The sequence below is a fragment of the Danio rerio genome, chromosome 6, assembly GCF_049306965.1.
Source record: "Danio rerio strain Tuebingen ecotype United States chromosome 6, GRCz12tu, whole genome shotgun sequence".
Taxonomy (NCBI): Eukaryota; Metazoa; Chordata; class Actinopteri; order Cypriniformes; family Danionidae; genus Danio; species Danio rerio.
The window spans coordinates 31,829,297-31,850,573 of NC_133181.1; the positions used below are offsets into that span (position 1 = coordinate 31,829,297).

At 36.8% G+C, this 21,277-nt stretch overlaps 1 protein-coding gene across 2 annotated transcripts in view; it reads right to left on the minus strand.

Moving 5' to 3' along the window:
- Positions 1 to 21,277, minus strand: part of tmem131 (transmembrane protein 131) — a 67,440-nt gene that overhangs the window by 12,081 nt on the left and 34,082 nt on the right. For both annotated transcript variants that reach the window (XM_001923305.8, XM_005165961.6), the window contains exons 12-31: positions 19,061 to 19,169; positions 18,667 to 18,775; positions 18,435 to 18,588; positions 17,866 to 18,036; positions 17,614 to 17,724; positions 17,373 to 17,507; positions 13,111 to 13,215; positions 12,569 to 12,655; positions 12,070 to 12,222; positions 10,733 to 10,808; positions 10,540 to 10,654; positions 10,306 to 10,447; positions 10,068 to 10,177; positions 7,549 to 7,621; positions 7,227 to 7,378; positions 6,992 to 7,134; positions 5,268 to 5,451; positions 4,070 to 4,255; positions 3,436 to 3,591; positions 2,863 to 3,314 (exon numbers count right to left, since the gene is read on the minus strand). In XM_001923305.8, coding sequence (XP_001923340.2) covers positions 2,863 to 3,314; positions 3,436 to 3,591; positions 4,070 to 4,255; positions 5,268 to 5,451; positions 6,992 to 7,134; positions 7,227 to 7,378; positions 7,549 to 7,621; positions 10,068 to 10,177; positions 10,306 to 10,447; positions 10,540 to 10,654; positions 10,733 to 10,808; positions 12,070 to 12,222; positions 12,569 to 12,655; positions 13,111 to 13,215; positions 17,373 to 17,507; positions 17,614 to 17,724; positions 17,866 to 18,036; positions 18,435 to 18,588; positions 18,667 to 18,775; positions 19,061 to 19,169 — 2,923 coding nt within the window. The remainder of the gene's footprint in view (positions 1 to 2,862; positions 3,315 to 3,435; positions 3,592 to 4,069; positions 4,256 to 5,267; positions 5,452 to 6,991; positions 7,135 to 7,226; positions 7,379 to 7,548; positions 7,622 to 10,067; positions 10,178 to 10,305; positions 10,448 to 10,539; positions 10,655 to 10,732; positions 10,809 to 12,069; positions 12,223 to 12,568; positions 12,656 to 13,110; positions 13,216 to 17,372; positions 17,508 to 17,613; positions 17,725 to 17,865; positions 18,037 to 18,434; positions 18,589 to 18,666; positions 18,776 to 19,060; positions 19,170 to 21,277) is intronic.

Sequence of the window (21,277 nt, forward strand, 5' to 3'; positions counted from 1 at the left end):
ATGAAAAAGAGGTGACTGACCTAGCGCTTTTTCCGCTCAACGTTTTTTCAATGTGGGAACACTGTGCATAAAATCAAAAATGCAAGGCACAGCAGGTGGTTAAGACGCGAGGTGCGCATAAGCAGCACGCAAAATGATTGCAGCTATTTGTTAAAAAAGGCACATGAAGTGCGTTTGGTGTGTTCAAGGTTGGTATGTTGGTGAGCATCTGTCAAGCTAGTTTACTTGTTGAGTTCCACACGCAGCCTCTCATGAGCCTCATGTCACAGGGGCTACGTTCACACTGCAGGCAAATGTGGTTACTCTGATTAAATCTGATTATTTCCCCCTCATGTGACTCAGGTGATGACAGTGTGAACAGTCCAAACCACATGGAATCTGATCTTATCAGTTCAGATTTGTGCCACTTCATATGTAGTATTAAAGGAGACACAAATCTGATGTTTTGCAATGTGACCACAGTGTGAACGGTTATGTCGGATTTCATGTGACTTTTACATAATCTTTGAGCGACATGCATCATCATTTTGTGCTGCAAACATGATCTACTCCTCAGCAGCACAGTAGAATAGCACACAGGGCAATTACTGTACCACAGAAAGTTGGTTGTTCATGTTGAAAAAGATTTTGAAGGCATAACTGGTGCTAGTTAACTAATCTGGTTAACGATTGAGGCACAGGTTGATCACAAAGCCGAAGAGCATCGTAGGTGTTGCGTATAGGAGATCTGTGTGCAAAGGAGGGAGAACTTTCTCTCAGAGAGAAAAAAAGGCCAGGTGCTCAAGCACCCAAACCCCCCTTCTGTCTGCTGTTTATAACAAAGTAAAATTAAATAACTCTGCAAACAGAGATAAACCAACTCTGCCTTCACAGTTCAGTCTGCGGCTGCTCATTACCCCTTGATGAGTTCAAATACACCGGTGGTCATAGCGCCACGTGCCGCGGTTGTCATAAATCACAAATGATCAGTGTTTTCTTTCACAGGAGACTTATTTTAGGTCTCAAATGCCAAAATGCACATTAGTAGTAGCAGAACAATCCTCTAAAGTTCATGAAACACCACGTCTGTCCGTGAAAAGGGTAATAATCATATAAGCATGATCTGACAACGTGCTTACTTGTGCAGCACACACGTGTGCATAATTAGACATTTTGTGCTGTCCGTAATGTACTTTTGCACATGCGGGTCAGTTTAGGATCATGATCTGTTCACACTGCAAATCTGATATTGGCCACATTCATAAGAGCAGTGTGAACAGCCATGCAAAAAAATCAGATCTAAGAGAAAAAAAAAAATCATATTTGAGCACTAAGCCTTGCAGTGTGAACGTAGCCAGGGAGATATTAACCATGTAGAATCTGCATCGGCCACTGGTGAAAGATCAGAGCACGAGAACAAAAGTGACAAAACGAAGCGAAAAAAATCAAGTCAAGAGGAAACGCACAGCAGCCATTTTTTTTCGCATTTGCAAAATATTTGGAAACAATATGGATTATCAGACATATTTGATATGTATACGCAGCATTGTTCATGTTTGTATGTGTGCAGCATAAGTTCTGAGCTCCCTTTTGGAATGATAATACAGAATAATGCCACCTGCGGGGTGGAAAGATCCTCTCACGCAGGTGTGTTTATGTTGGCTGTCATCTATTCGGTGTGTGCACATGCAGCATTTTGGCCCAGATAGGACCAGATGTAGTCCATGTAAAGGCTGATTTATACTTTTTCCTGGCACTGCATCACAGACCTCTCTTGACTGTGCGTGCACCTCACGAAACATTTATACATTTAAACATTTATAACATTTATACTTGACGCATTCATCGTTGTTATATTCTTTAAAATGACGGGGGGCGGACAAAGGAAACTTTAATGCATCGCTTACTTTTGTTCATATTTCAGACTTTTCTACCTATTAGAGATTATTAAAATATTAATGACAATAAAACATAGGTTGCTCTACAAAAATGTATATATTTTTTATTATGGAAAGAATAAAAAAAAAAAAAAAGTACACTTACTAAAAAATACTGATGTTTTTATTTTATTTAACCCACAATTCACACATTAATGTCTGGCTGGCTAAATAGGCAATAAAGGTCCAACATTCCTAACCATTATCAACAATAAAGCCTAGAAAAACAGGCCATCAGAATATAGTAATACGATAGGTTCAAATATTCTTTTCCAGTTATCAAAGTATAACAAACAAAATTATTTTTAATTCATTTTAGTTTTTTTGTAACTATTAAATTGTTTTAAATTCAAAATTCTAACATATACATCAGTGTAAAACCTATGAATGGTGGAAAAACATATTCTGTAATTGTTTATCAAAATCACATGGGCCTCCATTTTAACCATGGCTTCTCTTTTTGGTTATAACAAACTCAAGTTTTTTTTTTTTAACTTTTAAACAAAATCTTTTGACCTTTCCCACGGCTGTTGCAATTTCTAGCCAAGAATAATTGGCCATCTGGTTCTCCCTACAATCACGCATGGATGAATCATAAAGATGTCTGTACAGGCGTACTGTTTCAGACAAAATCTTTTCAAAGTGATTCATATTCAACTCAAATGAAATGCATTACCGCACGAACTGTTTGCTCAAGTCTAAAACAAAATTGTGCGCTAACCCTAACCCCACCAGTCGAAATCATGTCACGCGCACTCAAAGTGAACCTCCGCAAAGACTGCGATGATGTTACAGACGCCATGCGCACTCAAGTGAACTAGCGAACACGTAGAGTATAAATAAGCCTTAAGGCAACAGCACAGTTTTCTTCACTGCTAGTTCTTTGTCATCAGCTTGGTGTGCTCTAGACATTAATCTATTTTGTGTCTATTTTGTCATTTATTACCTTTGTTTTGTGAAGACTGTTGTGAATTGTGCTCTGAAGACACATTAATGGCAGGAGACTCAGGCCTGTCCAGGTCTTTATCCATGGCTACCAGGAGTCGATTATAATCCTGATCTTCTGTACTGTTGACCCTTGCGCTGTTAGACTGTGAGGGTCCTGTACTTGGCAGATCCTCAAGAAGGCCTGAGCCCTGCTGCTGCTGTTTGGAACTTCGAGCTTTTCGGTTAGTCACCTGGTTGAGTCCTGGACCATTATCTTTGAGTGAAAAGGTGGAAGAGGATTGCATAGATCCAGAGCGGCCTGAGCCAGATCTGGGCTTGCTATCTGGCAAAACACCGTTGCTGTTGGAACTAGAGTGTGAGCCACTTTGCCGACCCCCAGCCCGCCCACCTATGCTTGACCCGTACATTCCTCTCGTCGAGTTCTGGTTTGAGTCAGCAAAATCATTCAAGCTGGAAAAGATTAAATGCACATTTGTAAAAGGCCTCATCAAAGATGGTCCGAAGTAAACCAGAAATCAAACCTTGATTTATTTATCAAGTTTATAGATCATACAAAAATATCTTCACGTACTTTGGATCACTTTGAATTCGTACAATTTCCCTGAGATCAAATGGTTTTCCAGTCTCCATGGGAGAGTTGGATTCCACAGACAGCCGTCGCTTGAAAGGCTCCCATATTCCCTGGGCTTCCAGATAGGCTGTAGCGATGACCAGCAGGAACATGGAGCTGGACAAATATTAAATATCAGTTAATATTTAAATATAATTCCATCACATGCAGCTACAAACACATTTGTCAAAAATTTATCAAAAATTTACCTAATTTGAATGAAAAAAAATCAAAGTAATGAAATAAAAAACAACATATGACCTGAAAAATGTATTTTAGGTCTAAATAGATCAAATGCAATATCAAAAAATTGAACTCAGTCAGATTTTTAAAATAAAACTTTAAAATAGAAATCTGTTAATGTTAGGGATAGTTTACAAAAAAAATTTAAATGTCAACATGTGCTCATCCTCAAGTCATCAACATTTACTCATACTTAAGTAAATCATCCCTTTAAAACATCAAACATCATTAACCAGAGATGAGCAATTCATTTTTTGCACTATTAACGTATTATTGTGAATGTTAATTAATAAAATAATTTGCAATGTTTGTAATGTTTATGTTACAAAGGTTGAAATATTTTCTATCAGACCTCATAACGAGGGAGACGATGATGTAGAGCTCAAGCTCCCAGTTGGGTCGGGGAAGCATCTCAGCACACACTGCCAGCATGTGATATGGCAATGAGGCATTCAGCACAAAGGCAAACACTGAGCCCCCAGCAGTCACCAACTTCAGCTCGCGGATCACTCTGGATGATGTGAAATCTGGAGTAAACCTGTATTCAACACAAGATGGAAGAGTGTATAACATTTGTATCCAAGTTCTATTCATGGTACCAATCTAGTAAGGCATAAAAGGCAATAAAACACAAATGCTAGAAATTCTGAAATATATTAAAAGGGATAGTTCAACTAAAAAACGAACATTTACTCACTAGACAAAAGTAGATATCTTGAAGACAGCTGAATATCTGTAACCAGTGACTTCCAGAGTAGGAAAAACCAATATTATGGAAGTTAATGCCACAGCCAAATTAACCCTGCAGCCCAAGACAGGTTACTCACTGAAGCTAAGCAGGGCTGAGCCTGGTCAGTACCTGGATGGGAGACCACATGGGAAAACTAAGTTGCTGTTGGAAGTGGTGTTAATGAGGCCAGCAAGAGGTGCTCAAACTGTGTGAGTCCTAATGCCCCAGTAAAAGTGAAGGGGACACTATACTGTCAGTGGGCGATGTCTCAAGACGATAAATCGAGGTCCTGACTCTCTGGGGTCATTAAAAATCCCATAGCACTTCTCGTAAAGAGTAGGGATGTAACCCCAGTGTCCTGATCAAATACCCTCTCAGCCCTTAACCATCATGGCCTCCCCAATCATCCCCATCCACTGAATTGGCTCTATCACTGTCTCACTCCACCTATAGCTGGTGTGTGGTGAGCGCACTAGCGCAGTTGTCCTGTGGCTGCCATTGCATCATCTAAGTGGATGCTGCACACTGGTGGTGGTGGTGTGGAAAGACCCCCCTCATGATTGTGAAGCGCTTTCGGTGTATGGTCATACACAATATGTGCGCTATATAAATACACACATTACATTACATTTTTATTTAAGATTTCAACATTTTACTAAATAACTTATTTTGTGTTAACCCGAAAAAAAAAAAAAACTCAAAGGTTTGAAACATGCAAAAGGGTAAGTAAATGCTTGCAGAAATTTTGTTTCACTTTAACACAAAAGTAACAGCTAAATATAACATATACAGTTAAAAGGCCACTTTTGAAACCACTCACAGTATGATGAGGTCTTTCGAAGTGTTTGGTTTGAGTGCAAATTCTTCACAGTTGAGAACTTTGAAGCCATAACCCTCACATGCATTGCCACTGATCTCCACAGACCGAATGTGAATCGGAAGCAGGCCCGTATTCTCCAGCCTAAAAGTCCTTCGAAGAGTGAAGTTTGGTTCCTTGGCTTTAACTGGTAAAATTGAAAGATACACGTTCAGGTTAGCAAAAGTAAAAAGAAATGTACACGATTGGAAATTATTTGGTATCAATGAACAGGGTTCCCCCACTATAAGCCAAATATCAACTTCAATGACCAAAAAGTTGAACTCTCATGAGTTATAAATCAATAGAAAAAACAGGCTGCTTTTTGTGCTTTGCATAATATTAAAATGGTTTAGGCTTGAATGTTATTTTGCAGGACTGTAAACTCTGTGAGCAACAATGAATTTTTTATTTCAAGTTTTTTTTTAAATCAGGTACTGCAGTGAAGTGCTCACTCCCCCATATTTGATAGCTCAAAAGTAGTTTTACAAATTTTTATGTTTAGTTTTTTCTATTTTAACACCCAGGGCAACCCTAATTTTCAAGTTTTGTGCAACATTTTACCATTTGTGACAATTTGTGGACTCATGGGTGCACCGGCCGAGAAAGAAGGTGTTACAGTGCACTGTTGGCGCGTTGCTATTTTGAGAAACTAAAATAGACTGTGCCACAGAACAACTGAAAGCTGCACTGAAGTCCAGCACAGAGCACATTAGTTGTGCACGTATGCGAGTACAAACACGTACACATTGCTTAATACACACAGGATGTACAGAAATACACAAACATCTTTACAAGTGAAAAAAAAAAGGATTAAAAAGTAAAAAAAATATTTTCTACATAAATATTTAAAACACTGCCTCCTTGACTTTTGGAGACGTCTGCATTACTATATGGGGCATGAGAATAGGACGTGTGTTACCTGTATACAGTTTTTGACCACACTTCTTGATTATTGTTCATTTATTAATTTGCTGGAAATTAGAACTGAATTTAGAAATAGTTTAGATTTAACAGTTTTCTTGCTAGTGAAGTGTCCATTTTTTTAACTTACAAAATCCGCCATGTAAAAAGCAAATTCACCATGACGTGACGCAATTGACTCTTAAAGGGTATGCGAGATGAGACTGATTGGTTTAATACCCGTTATAATCAAAACACATCCATAACTTATTAAGAGAATAAGCACAACCCTGTTAGACCATGCAGAGCGTAATTTCCGTCCTTAAATAGCAAAATTATATTCGGACATGCCCTTGATGCTTTTGTGCAATGTGCTTTAGACCTTGCACCTAGAACATTAAAATAGAGTCCCCAGTCTTCTAAGTGGTTATTTTAAAGCCAAAGCCCCCAAAATGTGTATTATCCCAACCTGTTGGCCTTAAATAACAAGTACAGTTTGCTGACTACATTTGACTTAAAGTGAATTATTGACAGTTGATGCCAGAAATGAATCAAATGTAGCTGTAAAACAGCCTAACTACATAAAACAGCCATGAAACTATAACAATACGCGTAATTATTGTCATAAAATACATGGTATAGAAAAATGAGATTTTGATAAATAGAAACAAAAATTTTTAATATTTGATAATTTGGAAAAAAATCAATGTTTTGAACGGACAAAAATTCCATGATATTCCATGACCCTGATGTAAAATTTTGATTTAATTAGATTTCTCACTCACCTTCTGAACAGTCTTTAAGGAATGACTCGGTAAGTTTAAACCTCAGAGAGCTGCCGAGACCTGGGGCTTTACCGGCCAATCTCAGACTCTCTGTGGTGCCCTGACCATGAACCATGATCAAGTCTACGATCGTCAAGTTGTTCCTGTGCAAACACAACATTACTGTATTTTAACAACATTAATTTACATGTTGTTGTTATTTTTTCAGCTATTTTGTTTGGCTCACTAAGCTTACCTGACGACAAGCAGAGAAGAGACACTGTGATTGGTGGTGGGTCTAAACCTTACATTGAAGGATTTTACCTCCCCAGGCATAAGGAGCATGTTATATACATAGGGCCGTGTCGATCCTTCAACAAAACCTGTGGAACTCTTCATCACTGAAGACTAACAAACAAACAAAGCCAGAAACCATAAGCAGAATAGAGAAACAAAACAAGCACTGTCCAGCATTTCTTGAATGTTTGGATATCATGAAAGATTTTGGAGAGTAAAAAAATTCAATTACTGATTTAATCACAGAATAAAGTCATTGTCAGTTCTTAATTTACACGTACATGATTTTTCTGGACCAGGAATTCCAGTGTATTTGTGTCCAGGTTTATGTTTGATAACTTTCCAAGAGGAAACCTTTAAAAAAAAAAATACATGTATAAAGCATGTTAGATGAAGAATAGCAGGGCTCCACAATATTTGAAAATAAAAATATTCAAATACATATATTTTATATGTATTAAAGTGGTGATTTTTTTTTTGTCATGCATACTGGGATATGGAAAAATACAGACATTTTCACCAGATGACTTGAATTGCTCTGTTTGGAAAGAATAAACCATTTTATCAAATTTGGGTGACTGGGGTGCACTTTAGGTGGACAGACAGGGCACATTCCCAGTGTTGTTAACACTTCAAAAGGATTATAATTAAACAGTCCTATACGTTTTCTGTTTTCAACTTAAAGTTAATTTTGTGTTATGTTTTTTTTTTTTTTTCATGTATATCTGGAGGAACTATGACGCCACATAAAACTGGTTCACTCTATGAAATCCTTATAGGATTTTTCCATAGGCTTCTTGAAGATTGCAAATAATAAGCTCTGTGTTCAAACACCGTTCATTACACTTACACGTTTTGTCCAACCTGATAATCACCCCGCGATTATATAAATTTGATCACTTTTGGGTAATTGAAAAGCTAACATTAGGCTATAAACAAGACTTTAGTGCCTTGCTTGTTACGTCAGTACCACCCTGTCTCTGACAACTTTTCAAATTTATTTTTGAAAATATGGTCCATGACACAGATTTACTCTCTCGGTTATTATAATATATTTACGCTACATAAACAAATACAAATAAGCAATAAACATATCTGTATATAGACCTACGTGCAGTTTGTTTTGGTTTTACAAAGGAAATACATGTGCTTTGCTTTACAGTTGTTGTAAAAGTTTTAAAACGTGTACTGTATGTTTAATAAATGTGCCTACATAGTATTTTCATAAGACATATTTAAATAAGTGTATCTCGCATGTGCATACAGCCCGCTTATCTTAGAGGTAGATGAATAGATGACAGAAATGAGGCATGGGTGACAAGTCTATCAAATGCCTGCAAGTACCATCATGGATAGAGAACAACATTCAATATTCTTTTTTTTGCAAATGTAGAGCGAAAAGCTACAGAGACAGGCTGCACCGGTAAGCAGTGTCAGTGTCGCCTTTTATGTCGCTAGGAAATGACTGAATCAGCTGGTCTATTGTGTTGCCGTCCATGCTGTTATAATTCATTCATTAATTTTCTTGTCGGCATCTGGGGTCGCCACAGCGGAACAAACCGCCAACCCATCCAGCACGTTTTTATGTAGCGGATGCCCTTCCTGCCGCAACCCGTCTCTGGGAAACATTCAAACACACTCATTCACACTCATACACTACGGACAATTCACCTGTACCGCATGTCTTGTGGGGGAAACCGGAGCACCCAGAGGAAACCCACACGAACGCAGAGAGAACATGCAAACTCCAGACAGAAACGCCAACTGACCCAGCCGAGGCTCGAATTAGCGACCTTCTTGCTGTGAGGCGACAGCACTGCCTACTGCGCCACTGCCTCGCCCGCTTTTATAATTTTAGTGTTTAATAACATTGTGATATTGAAAATTTGTTATGTCATACAGCACCAGATAACTTGAAACAGCGACCACAAGTCTCTCCTCCATCATTAATAGTTCTCAGTCGTCTTGACAACACCAACAATGCAGGCACCTCAACAGAAACCCCGCCTCTGCTTTCATTTGATAGAAGAATGGAAAAGACGCGACTGACCTAACGCTCTTTTTTTCCTCAACGGCCAAACATAAGGCACCCAGGGCGCATAAGCACCGCGCAAAACACTCACAGCTGTTAGTAAACCACTTAAAAATGCCCTTCTCAATGCAAAAAGTGCTTTTGGTGATTGACCATTATGCAGCCAAACTTTAATAATATATAAAATAACATTTTTTAAATGTTTAACTCATACCATTAATCGGTTACAAATGCACCAGTTAATCAGTTATCTTGAGCATCCGTAGTCTCCAGGACTGCCTGAGTCCCATTTAGCAACGAAATGTAACCAATTTAAAACAATCAAGAATTTTATGTAACTGATGTGTTGTATGTCATAAAATAAAACATAAAAGCATCTTGAGTTTGTGGTAACCATGAACCTTATTTAAGCGATTTAACTAAAATCTCACTTAAAAAAAGCCATGGACTTTGGGAACCGGAACTGCTAAACTGCTAAAAAACTGCTAACTGGCTTCCAAGTTTTTCCAAAAAATTTAAGTCATAGTTCCTCCACTCTATTTATTTGTATTAATTTAAGAATATTCCACTCTAGCACATCTTAGGAAGTTAAGCAAAAGTAAAATACATTTTCTATGGCAACTAGCTGTAATACTTTGAGTTTTAAATAATATTTTTTATTTATATAAATTGAAACCTTATTTATACTAAATAACCTTTACTATATATACACTACATTCTTAAAAACCATAAGCTATAACATTCCTGAAAGAAAGTGGGAAATCTTACCTGTCAGCAAGTTTGCCTGTGAACACTGAGGGATTGGGGTATAAAGCCAGAGGAAGAACCTGAACGTAGACTGGGACATCAGCAGAGTTTTCTAGAATCACTTCTTCCTCCTTAAAATACAAAAGTTCAGGTCAATGTATTTTAGGGGGTGCTTTAGTATAAAACACTCAAACAGGCGGCTAATACAGAAAAAAAACAAAAACACAAGGGGCAGTGAAATATGTGTGTATATACTTACAGATGAGCTGTTTGTGTTTGTGAGAGGAAAATGGATCTGTTGTAGGGTAGAGTTGAGCAGCGAGGGCCATTTGAGCTTTGCTGAAATCTTGGCCTGCACATTTTTCTGCAGATCTGTGTCCACTTCAAAGAAGGCTTCGACCCTTCACAAACAGGACAATCGCATAAAGATATAATACATGCATCGGTGTGTGTTTATCTCAGCCTGGATTAAAGCCATATCCATCAGACTCACTCATGGCCTGATTGCTCCTTGAGCTCTCGCCATCTTTTTAGGAGCCGCTGGTGGAGATCTACATCAGCGTCCCACATGTCCTCCTGCATCACTAAACCATGAGGCCTAGACTCCGCTGAAGAAGAAAAAAATTATTAAACAATAACTAAGACAACAACTTATCCAAGAAAATTAATGCAGAAAGGTGGTGTACATTTCAATACAAACGGTAATCCCACATAACAGTGATCGCCACATTGCAAGCTGGCATCAAAATAAATGTTCGCTATCTGAAAAAGGAGTAAAAAACAAGTGTCAATTACTAAAATAGAAATAAAAATGAGTCTACTTTGTATTATTGTAGCTGAGCAGTTGCATTTAAAGGCACAATATGTAATTTTCGCCACTAGAGGGTGTATATTCACAACAAACAAGGTGTAGTTTGATCACACCATGACTGAGTGTGGAATCATTGGAGCTGTGGTCTTCATTACATCCTACAGTCTTGTTCGTGAATGAGCTAAAGCAGCGGTTCTTAACAGGAGGGGTCCCAGCCCACAAGTAAACCTCGGCGAGCTCTGTGAGGGGTCATGTCATACTTTAAAATTGTTTTAGCAGTGGACAATTAGAAGAAAGATCATGTTGCCTTTGTTCATTTTATCCCCTGGCAGACCAAAAAATTTGTCTCTGACCTAGCCACAGTGCATTATCTGTGCCAAATTTCTTGCTAATGAATGCATGAGGCCATTCAAATTAATAAGACATTTGCAGACGACTCATCCCCAATACCGCAAGGTGTACCCGATAAAAATAGCCCACTAATGTTTTGCTTTTATATCTTACATTAGGCTATTATTTGTGCATAAACATATCTAGATACAGTAATAAACATAGCATTTGTTTGAAAACAGTCTGTTTGTCACACCAACTGCAAACCTACATGAGGAATGTTATTATTAAATGTGGAGGGGGCCTTACAATATTTCCTGGGGGAAAAGGGGGTCACAGGCAAAAGAAAAGGTTAGGAACCACTGAGCTAAAGTTTTCAAAACTTATCTTCGCAAACTTAAACTTATTCAAAACCTTCATGGAAGTATGAATCAGAGTAACGCTGAAAATTATCAGTGAAACAAGAAGCAACTGCTATGAGAGCATGACATGAACCGAAAACAGCAGAGCTTTTATTATGCCACAGTTCACAGCTTCAGGTGGGAATCACTCAGGAAAGTAGCAGCGCTTATGAATGTTATTATTATATTTTTTTTTTGTAAAGCTGTTCTGTGTAGTCCACAACAAATTAAAGCATCTGTGTTTTCTATAAAAACTGAGGGTTATCAAGGATGTGTGACATCATAAACATGGCAAAACTGAGCACAGCCTGAATCACTAGGTAAAATAGCTTATTTTTCAGGTTTTTAAAATTCTTTAAAACCTTTGGGATAATGCAAGCACTTCAATTATTAAAACATCTACACTATTCCAGTGTTTTATAGATAACATATTGTGCCTTTAAGTCTGGGTGTATTTACTATAGTGTACAGGGCCTGGCACCTTGGACTTTCGCCTGGGTTCCAACTCCACTTTATTATTGCGAACTCGTTTGTACTGAAACCGGACGTCCTCTGTGAGAGAGCGAATCTGCTGAAGCCTTACTTTCTGTGAGAATGAGCTCTGTATACTCAACCCTTGGTGGACTACTTTCCCCTGCGTACAAAAAAAAAAACAGAGTAAAAAACAGTTGATGAAAACCACTCTGAAATGGTCTGAAAGCTAATGAATGGTCTCTTGTCGTTCAAAAATAAAAGTGGTTTGCAAAGCAGGTCATGTTAGCGCATGGCACTGGACACAGGGAGTGGCGGTTAAACAGAGCCTGGGCGTAAAAGCAGGAATGAATCACATCCTCACATTACACAGACAACAGAAGTATCTTTATGATGTTGAGATATCAAAAAACAGGTACTCGTTTTACAGGTACTTTTAAAACAATCATTAAAAAAAGAAGACGAAACAAGAATGTAAAGCATACACATCTTTGTTTTTGCAAACTTACCGGGAATGCATCAGGAAGAATGATATGTTTGGGTGAACAGCTTAATGTTCCTACGGCTATAAGAGCCTTAACAGGGATTGTCAATATCTGAAACAGACACAATTAAACTGAAGGTTTAAAAAGCATGCCTAAAAACACAATTCACTTTTACATTTCATTCACGGCCAGACTTGTTGCAGGAGTATAATCTGAAAAGCTACTGCAGTTATATCTTCTGAAATCTGCTAGTCTTAAACTAAGAACCACAAGTGTCAATAACTGGCATTTTGTCTTAAATTGTATGCTGCTTATTTTTGTTTGTAAAAATAATGCATAGTTTTATGTGGTTATTAAGATTTTATTTATTTTAAATAAAGAAATGAGAGGAAAAGATGCATTGAAAATGGTTACAATTTAATTTTCATCCTGTGAGTCATAATCAGATGAGGAAAATGAAGATTAGACAACTTATTATATCAACATTAAACCTAGCACCAGCTATGGCACAACAATTTTGTTGGAAAAAAGTAATAGAAACAACATATTGTGGATGACAAACATACCTCATAATCTGTTGTAATGTGTACGGCTCCATCATAAATTCCCTCTAGAGCTTTAGCCACCAAAGTGACTTTAAAAGCTGCATAATATCCTGAGGCTAAAATGACCTGTGAAGAAACAGATATGCAATACAGAGCTATGAACACCTGCTTTTCCTAAACAAATGCACATGCATACTGGATTGCAACAACATGAAAAAACTGAATCCTGACCCGAGTCAGACATTTACATTAAAAATATGAAAAGCATTACAAGGAATATGCAATGAATTATCTTCCAGGTAATGTCAACTTTCCTCTCAAATACTTTCAGCAGATGGACGTAAGCACGTTTGTTTGTCTTTAACACTGAGGGCCACTAAATTTCACAATTTGGAATAATCCCTTTAAATTGCAATAACCCTCTCTAAACTGTAGCAATATGTGTGAAAGACGATACTCTAACTCAAACCTTCACTGTGAAGTCACTATTTTCTGAAAAAAAAAACTAAATCATTTGAAAGAACTTTTGTGCTTGCAGACATCCAAAACCACAAATCTTGCGACACTTCTGCTATTTTCACAAGTGTGGACATGCAAAGATTCCACCGGAAGTCATATGACTGCCTGCACACACACAAAGACGCTGAGATAGCCATGTATGGCTTCCTTTGGTTATCAATTATTTTTCCAATCTCCCTTTCAATCTTTCAAATCTGTCTTTTCACCTACATAAATAAAGGCCACAAGAGATAAAACATTTACAACTGTTTGGGCAGAGAAGGTACAAAAAATGTTTATCAAAATTTAGCAGAAGTGTGCAATTTTACTTAACTAAACTAACAAAATTGTTCCACATTTTGTATTGTGTTTATATTGTTCATAGCTAAATGTAAACAACTTATTTCAGTGGTTCTCAAACTTTTTTCACCAAGTACCACCTTAGAAAAAAATCGTCTCTCCAAGTACCACCTTACGACGCTATTTTTTAACCAGTATTAAAAAATAGCGTCGTAAGCCTAATTAAGCAGCTACAGGTGTGCACAGTTTAAAAACGATGCAGATTACTTCCTATTAGTAAGAATATGTATTATTGTCAGTCACACTAAACATTTGAAATAGTCTGAACATTAACTGTGCTTGCAGATAAAAAAAAAGTTTTAGTTAAAATGTGCTTTTAAAAGTTCATAAAAAATGGCGCTGTTCTTAAAAAGTAAAAAGAAAACTGCTGTACTTAAATCTAAAGTATTCATAGTAGCCTATTCATCAAAAGCTGGAAGTGCTGCTTGGACCTTATAAATATAGGCTATATGTCATATTCCTACACTTTCAGACAAATCTTGAAATAAATGTTAAATGTACATGACAGGGTTCATACAGGCACAGCCTAATGAAAATCAATTCCAGCACCTATTTTTTTTTCAAGACTGACATGCTTATTGAAGACCTGAAATGTATTCTCAGCAACCCATAAAATATTGCATAGGAATAGATACAAATAAAAACCATTAAAAAAAATATTTATTAATCATATATTAATAATATAATAAACCTGCACTAAGTGCTTGTGAAATCTTTTTTGTACTCAAGTAAAAATATTATTACACTGCTAAAATAACAAAAATTTTAGTAAATAATACTAATATTAGGTAAAAGTACAAATTACTCTTTTAAAAAGTACTAGTTGGTTACTTTTGAAAAAAAATCTGATTTTCATTATGAAATCACTTTTTTTTAAGTGTAAACCTGATTTAATGGTTTGATTGCTTACATCCCAAAGCTACATGTATAATTTGCACTAACAAAGGAAGTATAGTCAATTTTTCCTTTCATGACAATTAATCTTTTTCAATAGCACTGGTAAAACTACCAAATAATCTTTAAGGCCATAGAGACACGTTTTGCCCATTTTTAAAAATATATATTTTTAAGCTTTGAAAGGTTAAATTAAAGTATATGGTAAAAAGATTTAAATTTAGCCTTTTATTTACATATTTTACACTATTTTCTTTACAATATGGCAAATTTGTTTCTTAAATAGCTGTACATCACATGTAGATTTTATTTTACACTTGATCTTAATCTAAAATAGAAACGTAAAAAAATACAAGTACACTGTCAGTAAAAAAATAAAACAAATGACTTTATTTTACTTGAGGTATTTGAAATATGACGACACTACATTTATCAAAGCAGTGCTTTAAGAGCCTTATTGTAAATTGTGATAAATAAACAATAAGTAGGCTAACAATGGATTGCTTTGACCTGTAATGCTTTAGGACAGATCAGAAAACAGCTAAATGTATAAATCACACAAATACCTCATCCAGAAACATTTCCAGCATAATTATTTTGTCATAAAGAAATAAAAAATGTTCCACCTTTGCTAAAAGTTTCACTTCACAACACAGCCAAATAAGAAGACCATTAGCATTGTCATCGATCATGTATCAATCTATTTCTAAATATTTGATAACTTTGAATACTTTTGACTAAATTTAGTTAAGGAGCAAAGATAAATAATGTCTACTTTAATAGTGGAAAGATCGCGATTGTATTCTATCTGAGCACACACGCGATCATGAGAGCACTTGAATGCGCTCTCGTATTAAAATAAAGCACTCGCCACATTTGCAGAAATGAGTAATTGCGCAATACCTCCATTCCCGCGCCGCCATTCAGAATGTATTTAGAGGAGTGACCGGTCAGAGGCGAGTCGACTGGCTGTCGTAGAGCAAAACGTGTATGAAGATTATCAAATAGGCAGGAAATATGTCCGCGGTTTAATTACTCGGCTAGACATCTCTGTAGTGAAAACATCCGAGAAGCATTACTCCAACAAAACATTTGTTTTTAAGTTGTTTTTTCTGTCTCTGCAACACAGAAAGCCTTTGTCCCGGCCTTACGTTTCACGCAACTAGACAAGGTCGACTGTGATTGGCCACTTTTTATGTCAGTCAAATCACGCTTCAGAATCAATTCTTAAACTTCGGAAACTGATTTTCAGCAGCTTATGACACAATGCACTAAAGTAAACACTATAAGCACAGCGTTGTGATCGTACGCTTCACAAAGCAGCCAATGCTGATCACATCAATGTTATATTACGCATTAAAGGATTAAAAGTGTTAATTGTTTCTTTCATTTTTCAGCGATTCCTCCGCGTACCACTAGGAGGAAGCCCGCGTACCACTAGTACCACAGTTTGAGAACCACTGACTTATTTCATAACAACACTTGTAATAGTAGCAGTATTACAGGTAGCTGGCAACAAGCTCTCTGCAACTCTCACATAATCACCCACTGAAGCTAAGCAGGGCTGTGCCCAGTCAGTACACTGGATGGAAGACACCATGGGAAGTGGTGTTAGTGAGACCAGCAGGGGGTGCTCAACCTGTGGTCTGTGTGGGTCCTAACATCCCAGTATGGAACTCTATACCGCTCAGTGAGCACAGTCTTTCGGATGAGACGTTAAACCTACGTCCTGACTCTGGCTGCATATGGCTTACATGGTATAAAATCAATATGCAAGCAGAGTAGTATATCCGTATTCATAAAATTCGAAAATCAGTATACGAGAATTACCCAGATGACCAACTACTTCCGGCAAGATTCTAAACGGCGCATCATTACGCCCAAAAATGTGTAAAGTGCTTTGAGTCTAAAGAAAAACATAAGGAATTAGTATTATTATTATTACAGCTACTAGCACAGATTTTTGTAATCACACTTTTTAACCACACACATTTATACATAAGACAAAGTGGCAAAAGACAAAACACATATAACCTCAAATGTATTAAAAAATAAATAAATAAAAAATACTTTAAAACTATTTTTAGCCTTCAAAATACATATTACTTTTCAGTTGCCGAATTGTCCTTATTCTTGACGTTCAGGAGCCACCATTGTAATCTTTTTGGCTCAATACTTCCGGTCTCATGCACTTCCATTGATTTACAGACATTAAAAACTGCTGGCTTTGCTGGTTGATGTTGCAAACTGATTTTTTCTTATTATATTTTTGTATGGTCTGTGTATAGACATGAACACACTTGTTTGTAGAGCAAATTGTTTGCCCATTTTCTGCCCTGTACTATTCCTAGTCATTTCTGAAATTTTAAAACAAATTGCAAAAACTAGCGCACTTCCACACTGCAGAATAAGGCCAACAGAGTGTCTGCATACTGTGATTGTTTTTATCTTGATTTAAGTTGAACAGAATAGGAATCTGAAATGCGTTTAATCACATGATTTGGTAATAGAGGCAAAGACTGCACACTTACAGTTTTGTATTGGGCAGCTGATGTGTTCTGCAGCTCTTGAATTCTGCTTAGTGCTATACTTCTGTTCCCTCTTTCTGTGTTAAGCAATTCCATGGACAGACTGTCTCCTGTCACCAGCCATGACTTTATCTCCAACTGGAAGGACAGAGAACATGTATTCATTGAGAAAAAGCCATATTGACATTTCTGCTTTTATCCAAACATCACGTCACACAATGTACTGAACGTGATGACCTTGTACCTCAATTGGATTGCTGTTGACCACAACAAACACCAAACTGCTGGTGTCTGTGGCACTAAGAACACCAAAGTCTAAGATGTGCTCTTGAAGACAGGGAGGAAGAACAACCGGCTGTTGAATAAAAGAGAAAGACAAATCATGAGATTCATGTCTAAAATTACAGCACAAGACCATATTAATTCACAACGCATGAACTTCAGAATTAGGTTACATTAACGATTGTTTGCCACACTTTGGCTCGTCCTAAATTACCTCCAAGAAGCCTGTGTAGGCCCGAACTGGCAGGTGAAATTTAGAAGCATTGGTGATGAGGAGGATGTTGCTGTCGATGTGAATGGAGGGTCGTACTGGTCGAAAAAGAAGAGAGAAAATGTAGCGGGACTCATGGGGAGGGATGAGTACTGGAGTGCTGAAATTATGCACCTGTAAAAAACAATAAAATAAATGAATGAAATCTCTATTTGTTTAGTTTAAAAGAAGATCTGAGTTAACTAAATTGCATTTTAACTACTCTTTTTTTTTTTTTTTTTTTTTTTTTGTCAAAACACATTAACTAACTGAACATTTCACAAAGAAGAGGTACAGTATTTAAAATGATGAATATTTATAAAACTTCCTCACGACCAAAGGTAAAACACACATACAGCACCTCATCACTGTTTAAATGCACTTTCTTTAAATGGTTTCTATAATTGTAAGACTCTTGTAACACTCGCCTGAATAGTTGAAGTATAAATTCAAAGTCACAAAAGCTACCTTAGTTTAACATTCAAAAGTTTTCTGCTGACAAAAATCTAAAAAGCAGCTCAAAAATAGATTACATTGAACATAGTCTTGGCTTCTTCGGGAAGTGACACATTGTGAATGCGTATGGCAAAGTTGAAGGTATTGGTGAGGTAGATGGGTCTGTCCACTGGATCTACAGGACTGTCTCTGATGTGGAACAGGGTGGCTGTGTGGTCGAAGCCCAGGTACCTGAAAATGGTGAGCATAAACGCAATGTAAACTAGTAAACAAAACCCTAAACATATTGCTGGTGAACTGACCACTTACCCTTCTAAAACCTCAGCCTGGTAAGGGATTTCAAGTTTTGAGTAGCTTTTCTCTTTTGCCTTCACTGTGATCTTTCCAGAAAACTGGTCTGATCTTCTTGCTTTTGAAGCTGAAAAACAGCAAATATCATGAACATTTTGTCTGTAAACAAACTATTTGGTCAATGTTTAAAAATTAATAAAGGTGCCCAAAATAAATAATTTAATGAAAACTAATTGGAACACTACAAAAAGACCTATGTTTTAAACTAATCAAGTACATTGCATTGTCTACCTTAAAACCATTCTAACCCTGCTGACATATTAATAAAAGTTGATGTACTGATAAACTGACAGATATTATTTCCAGGGGGAAAAAGTGATGCCATTCAAAAAGAAATAGTAGTAGTACTCACCATCAAAACTAATACTTGCAACTTTGGTATATCGGCTCTCTCCAGCTTTTAATGTAATTGGCTTGAACTCAACTGTGACAGCTTCGTTCGATGGAGTTGGCCTAACACTCTGCAACACAAAACACATTAAGAACATTAATGTTAATATTTACTTTTATTCTGCAAGCAGGCACCAAATGACAGCAACAACACATTACAAAAGATTTAGCTTTCAAAAAAATGCTGATGTTTTGAACAGTCAAATAATACTGAAAAAGTTTTTTTATTTTCAACAATGCAATAAAGAAAAGCTTCCTAAATGCATAAACAGTATATTATATGGTTTTTTGAATCTGCATAATTATGGTTGTTCCGGGTGGCCACAGATGGTATCAGCAGATAATCATATCCTGCGAGTCTAGTAGGATTCACTGACCAATCCCTTGTCTTGAAACAATCGCAAACTGATAACAAAAATCAGGACCAGGGTCAAAAATGAATGTCTTGAGAAAAATATTTCTATAATAATTAGCTAAATTGTATACTACAGTGTGTTGAATGTGTCATTCTACAGTGTGCAATTATTTCCAGATAACAGCACATATATAGTAGCTGCAGACAGGTCTTTACTGCATTATAGTATGATATCATTACACTTAATGATTTCAGTCGTTTTACAGCCTACAACTGTCAAACATCAAAAGAAATCAAAACAAACAATAACTGAAGGCTTAAGCATCACACACAACAGCAGTTTGAGGACAAAACCAAATAAATGTCTTTAAATACAACATCTGAACAATCTGAAACATCTGTTTCCTTAGGTGACTTAACTATAGTAAAAGCAAAATGATTTACTCCAGTCCATTAAAAGATTAGAAAATAATGCACACCTGAGGTGTAACAGCCACTCCGCTTGCTATCATGTTAGCATCACCTAAGCATTATTTTCGAATTATTCAACGTCCCATTATTTATGAATCTCTATGTAATGTATTGTGTATTTCTAAATCAGATAAATAGCATGGGGAGCTAAAGATCTAAATTCATCTAAAGAATATTGACCTTATTCTAAAATGCGAAAGTGCGCCTGTTTTCGCGATTGTCTTAGAACTTCCGTTTCAGTCGCCTATGGGAGAAATGACAAGGAATAATAAACGGCAGAAAACGGTCAAACTACTTGCTCTACAAACAAATGTTTGCATGACTACACAGACCAAGTAGAATAATATAACAAGGAATTATCAGTTTGCAACATCAAACAGCGAAACGAACAGTTTTTAATGTCTAAAAATGAATGGAAGTGAATGAGACCGGAAGTCTCGTGCCAAAAAGATTCAAAGGGCAGCGCCAGCTCGTCTGTGGAGAATAAGGTCAATAAACAAGCTGTAATTACTGAACTATAGTGTATAAATAGCCATGTAAGGACTAACCAAGCAGAACGTTTTTTTGGCTAGGTTTTTTTGTGTTTGTGTTCTACACGTTGCCTCTCATTGAGCTGATTTTGAAGGAAGTTTGCCTGATTCAGCATGTAGAATTAGCATTAGCATTGGTAAAAGCCAAACTGAGAATGAGAACACAAACCAAAGTGACAAAACCAAGCAAAAGTCTTAAGGGAGCACAAAGCCGCTGGCTGACATGGTCACATTTCCTAAATATCAAAAATGTCAGATTCTCAGACACATTGACATCTGTGGTGAGTGAGAACTACTATGAAAATGGCACATAAATGCAGCTTTGTGGTTTGTATGTGTGCAAGACTAGTTTTTGTTTTTTTACTGTAGAACAATACAGATACTAGCCCCTTTAGCACAATGATACCGGTAAATATCCAGAAAATTTCTGAAACGACTACCAGTAGATTGAAAAAAGTGTTGTTCACACAAGCAAGGACGTTCTGGAATTTTTGCGTAAAACACCATTCACACAGCCATTTAAAAATGCCATGAAATTCTGACATCATTAACCAGAAATGGTCTCTATCAGACTTTTTAATTATTGGTTTCACTTTTATTTAAAGCTTTAGCTGCTTTTGTCCCAGAGACTTCCAATGGCAGAACTGCAGCTAAATGTTTACACATTTGACTACTTTACATATTCTGTGGATGGATAAGTACTGTGAACAACATTGACATAAAGGTATGGAGGAACACTTTCACACGTTGAAACAAGCTGAACGCAGGGCTTGCACGTAAACTCACAGCAGTTTATCATAAGCATTTTAGTGATCATTTTTTC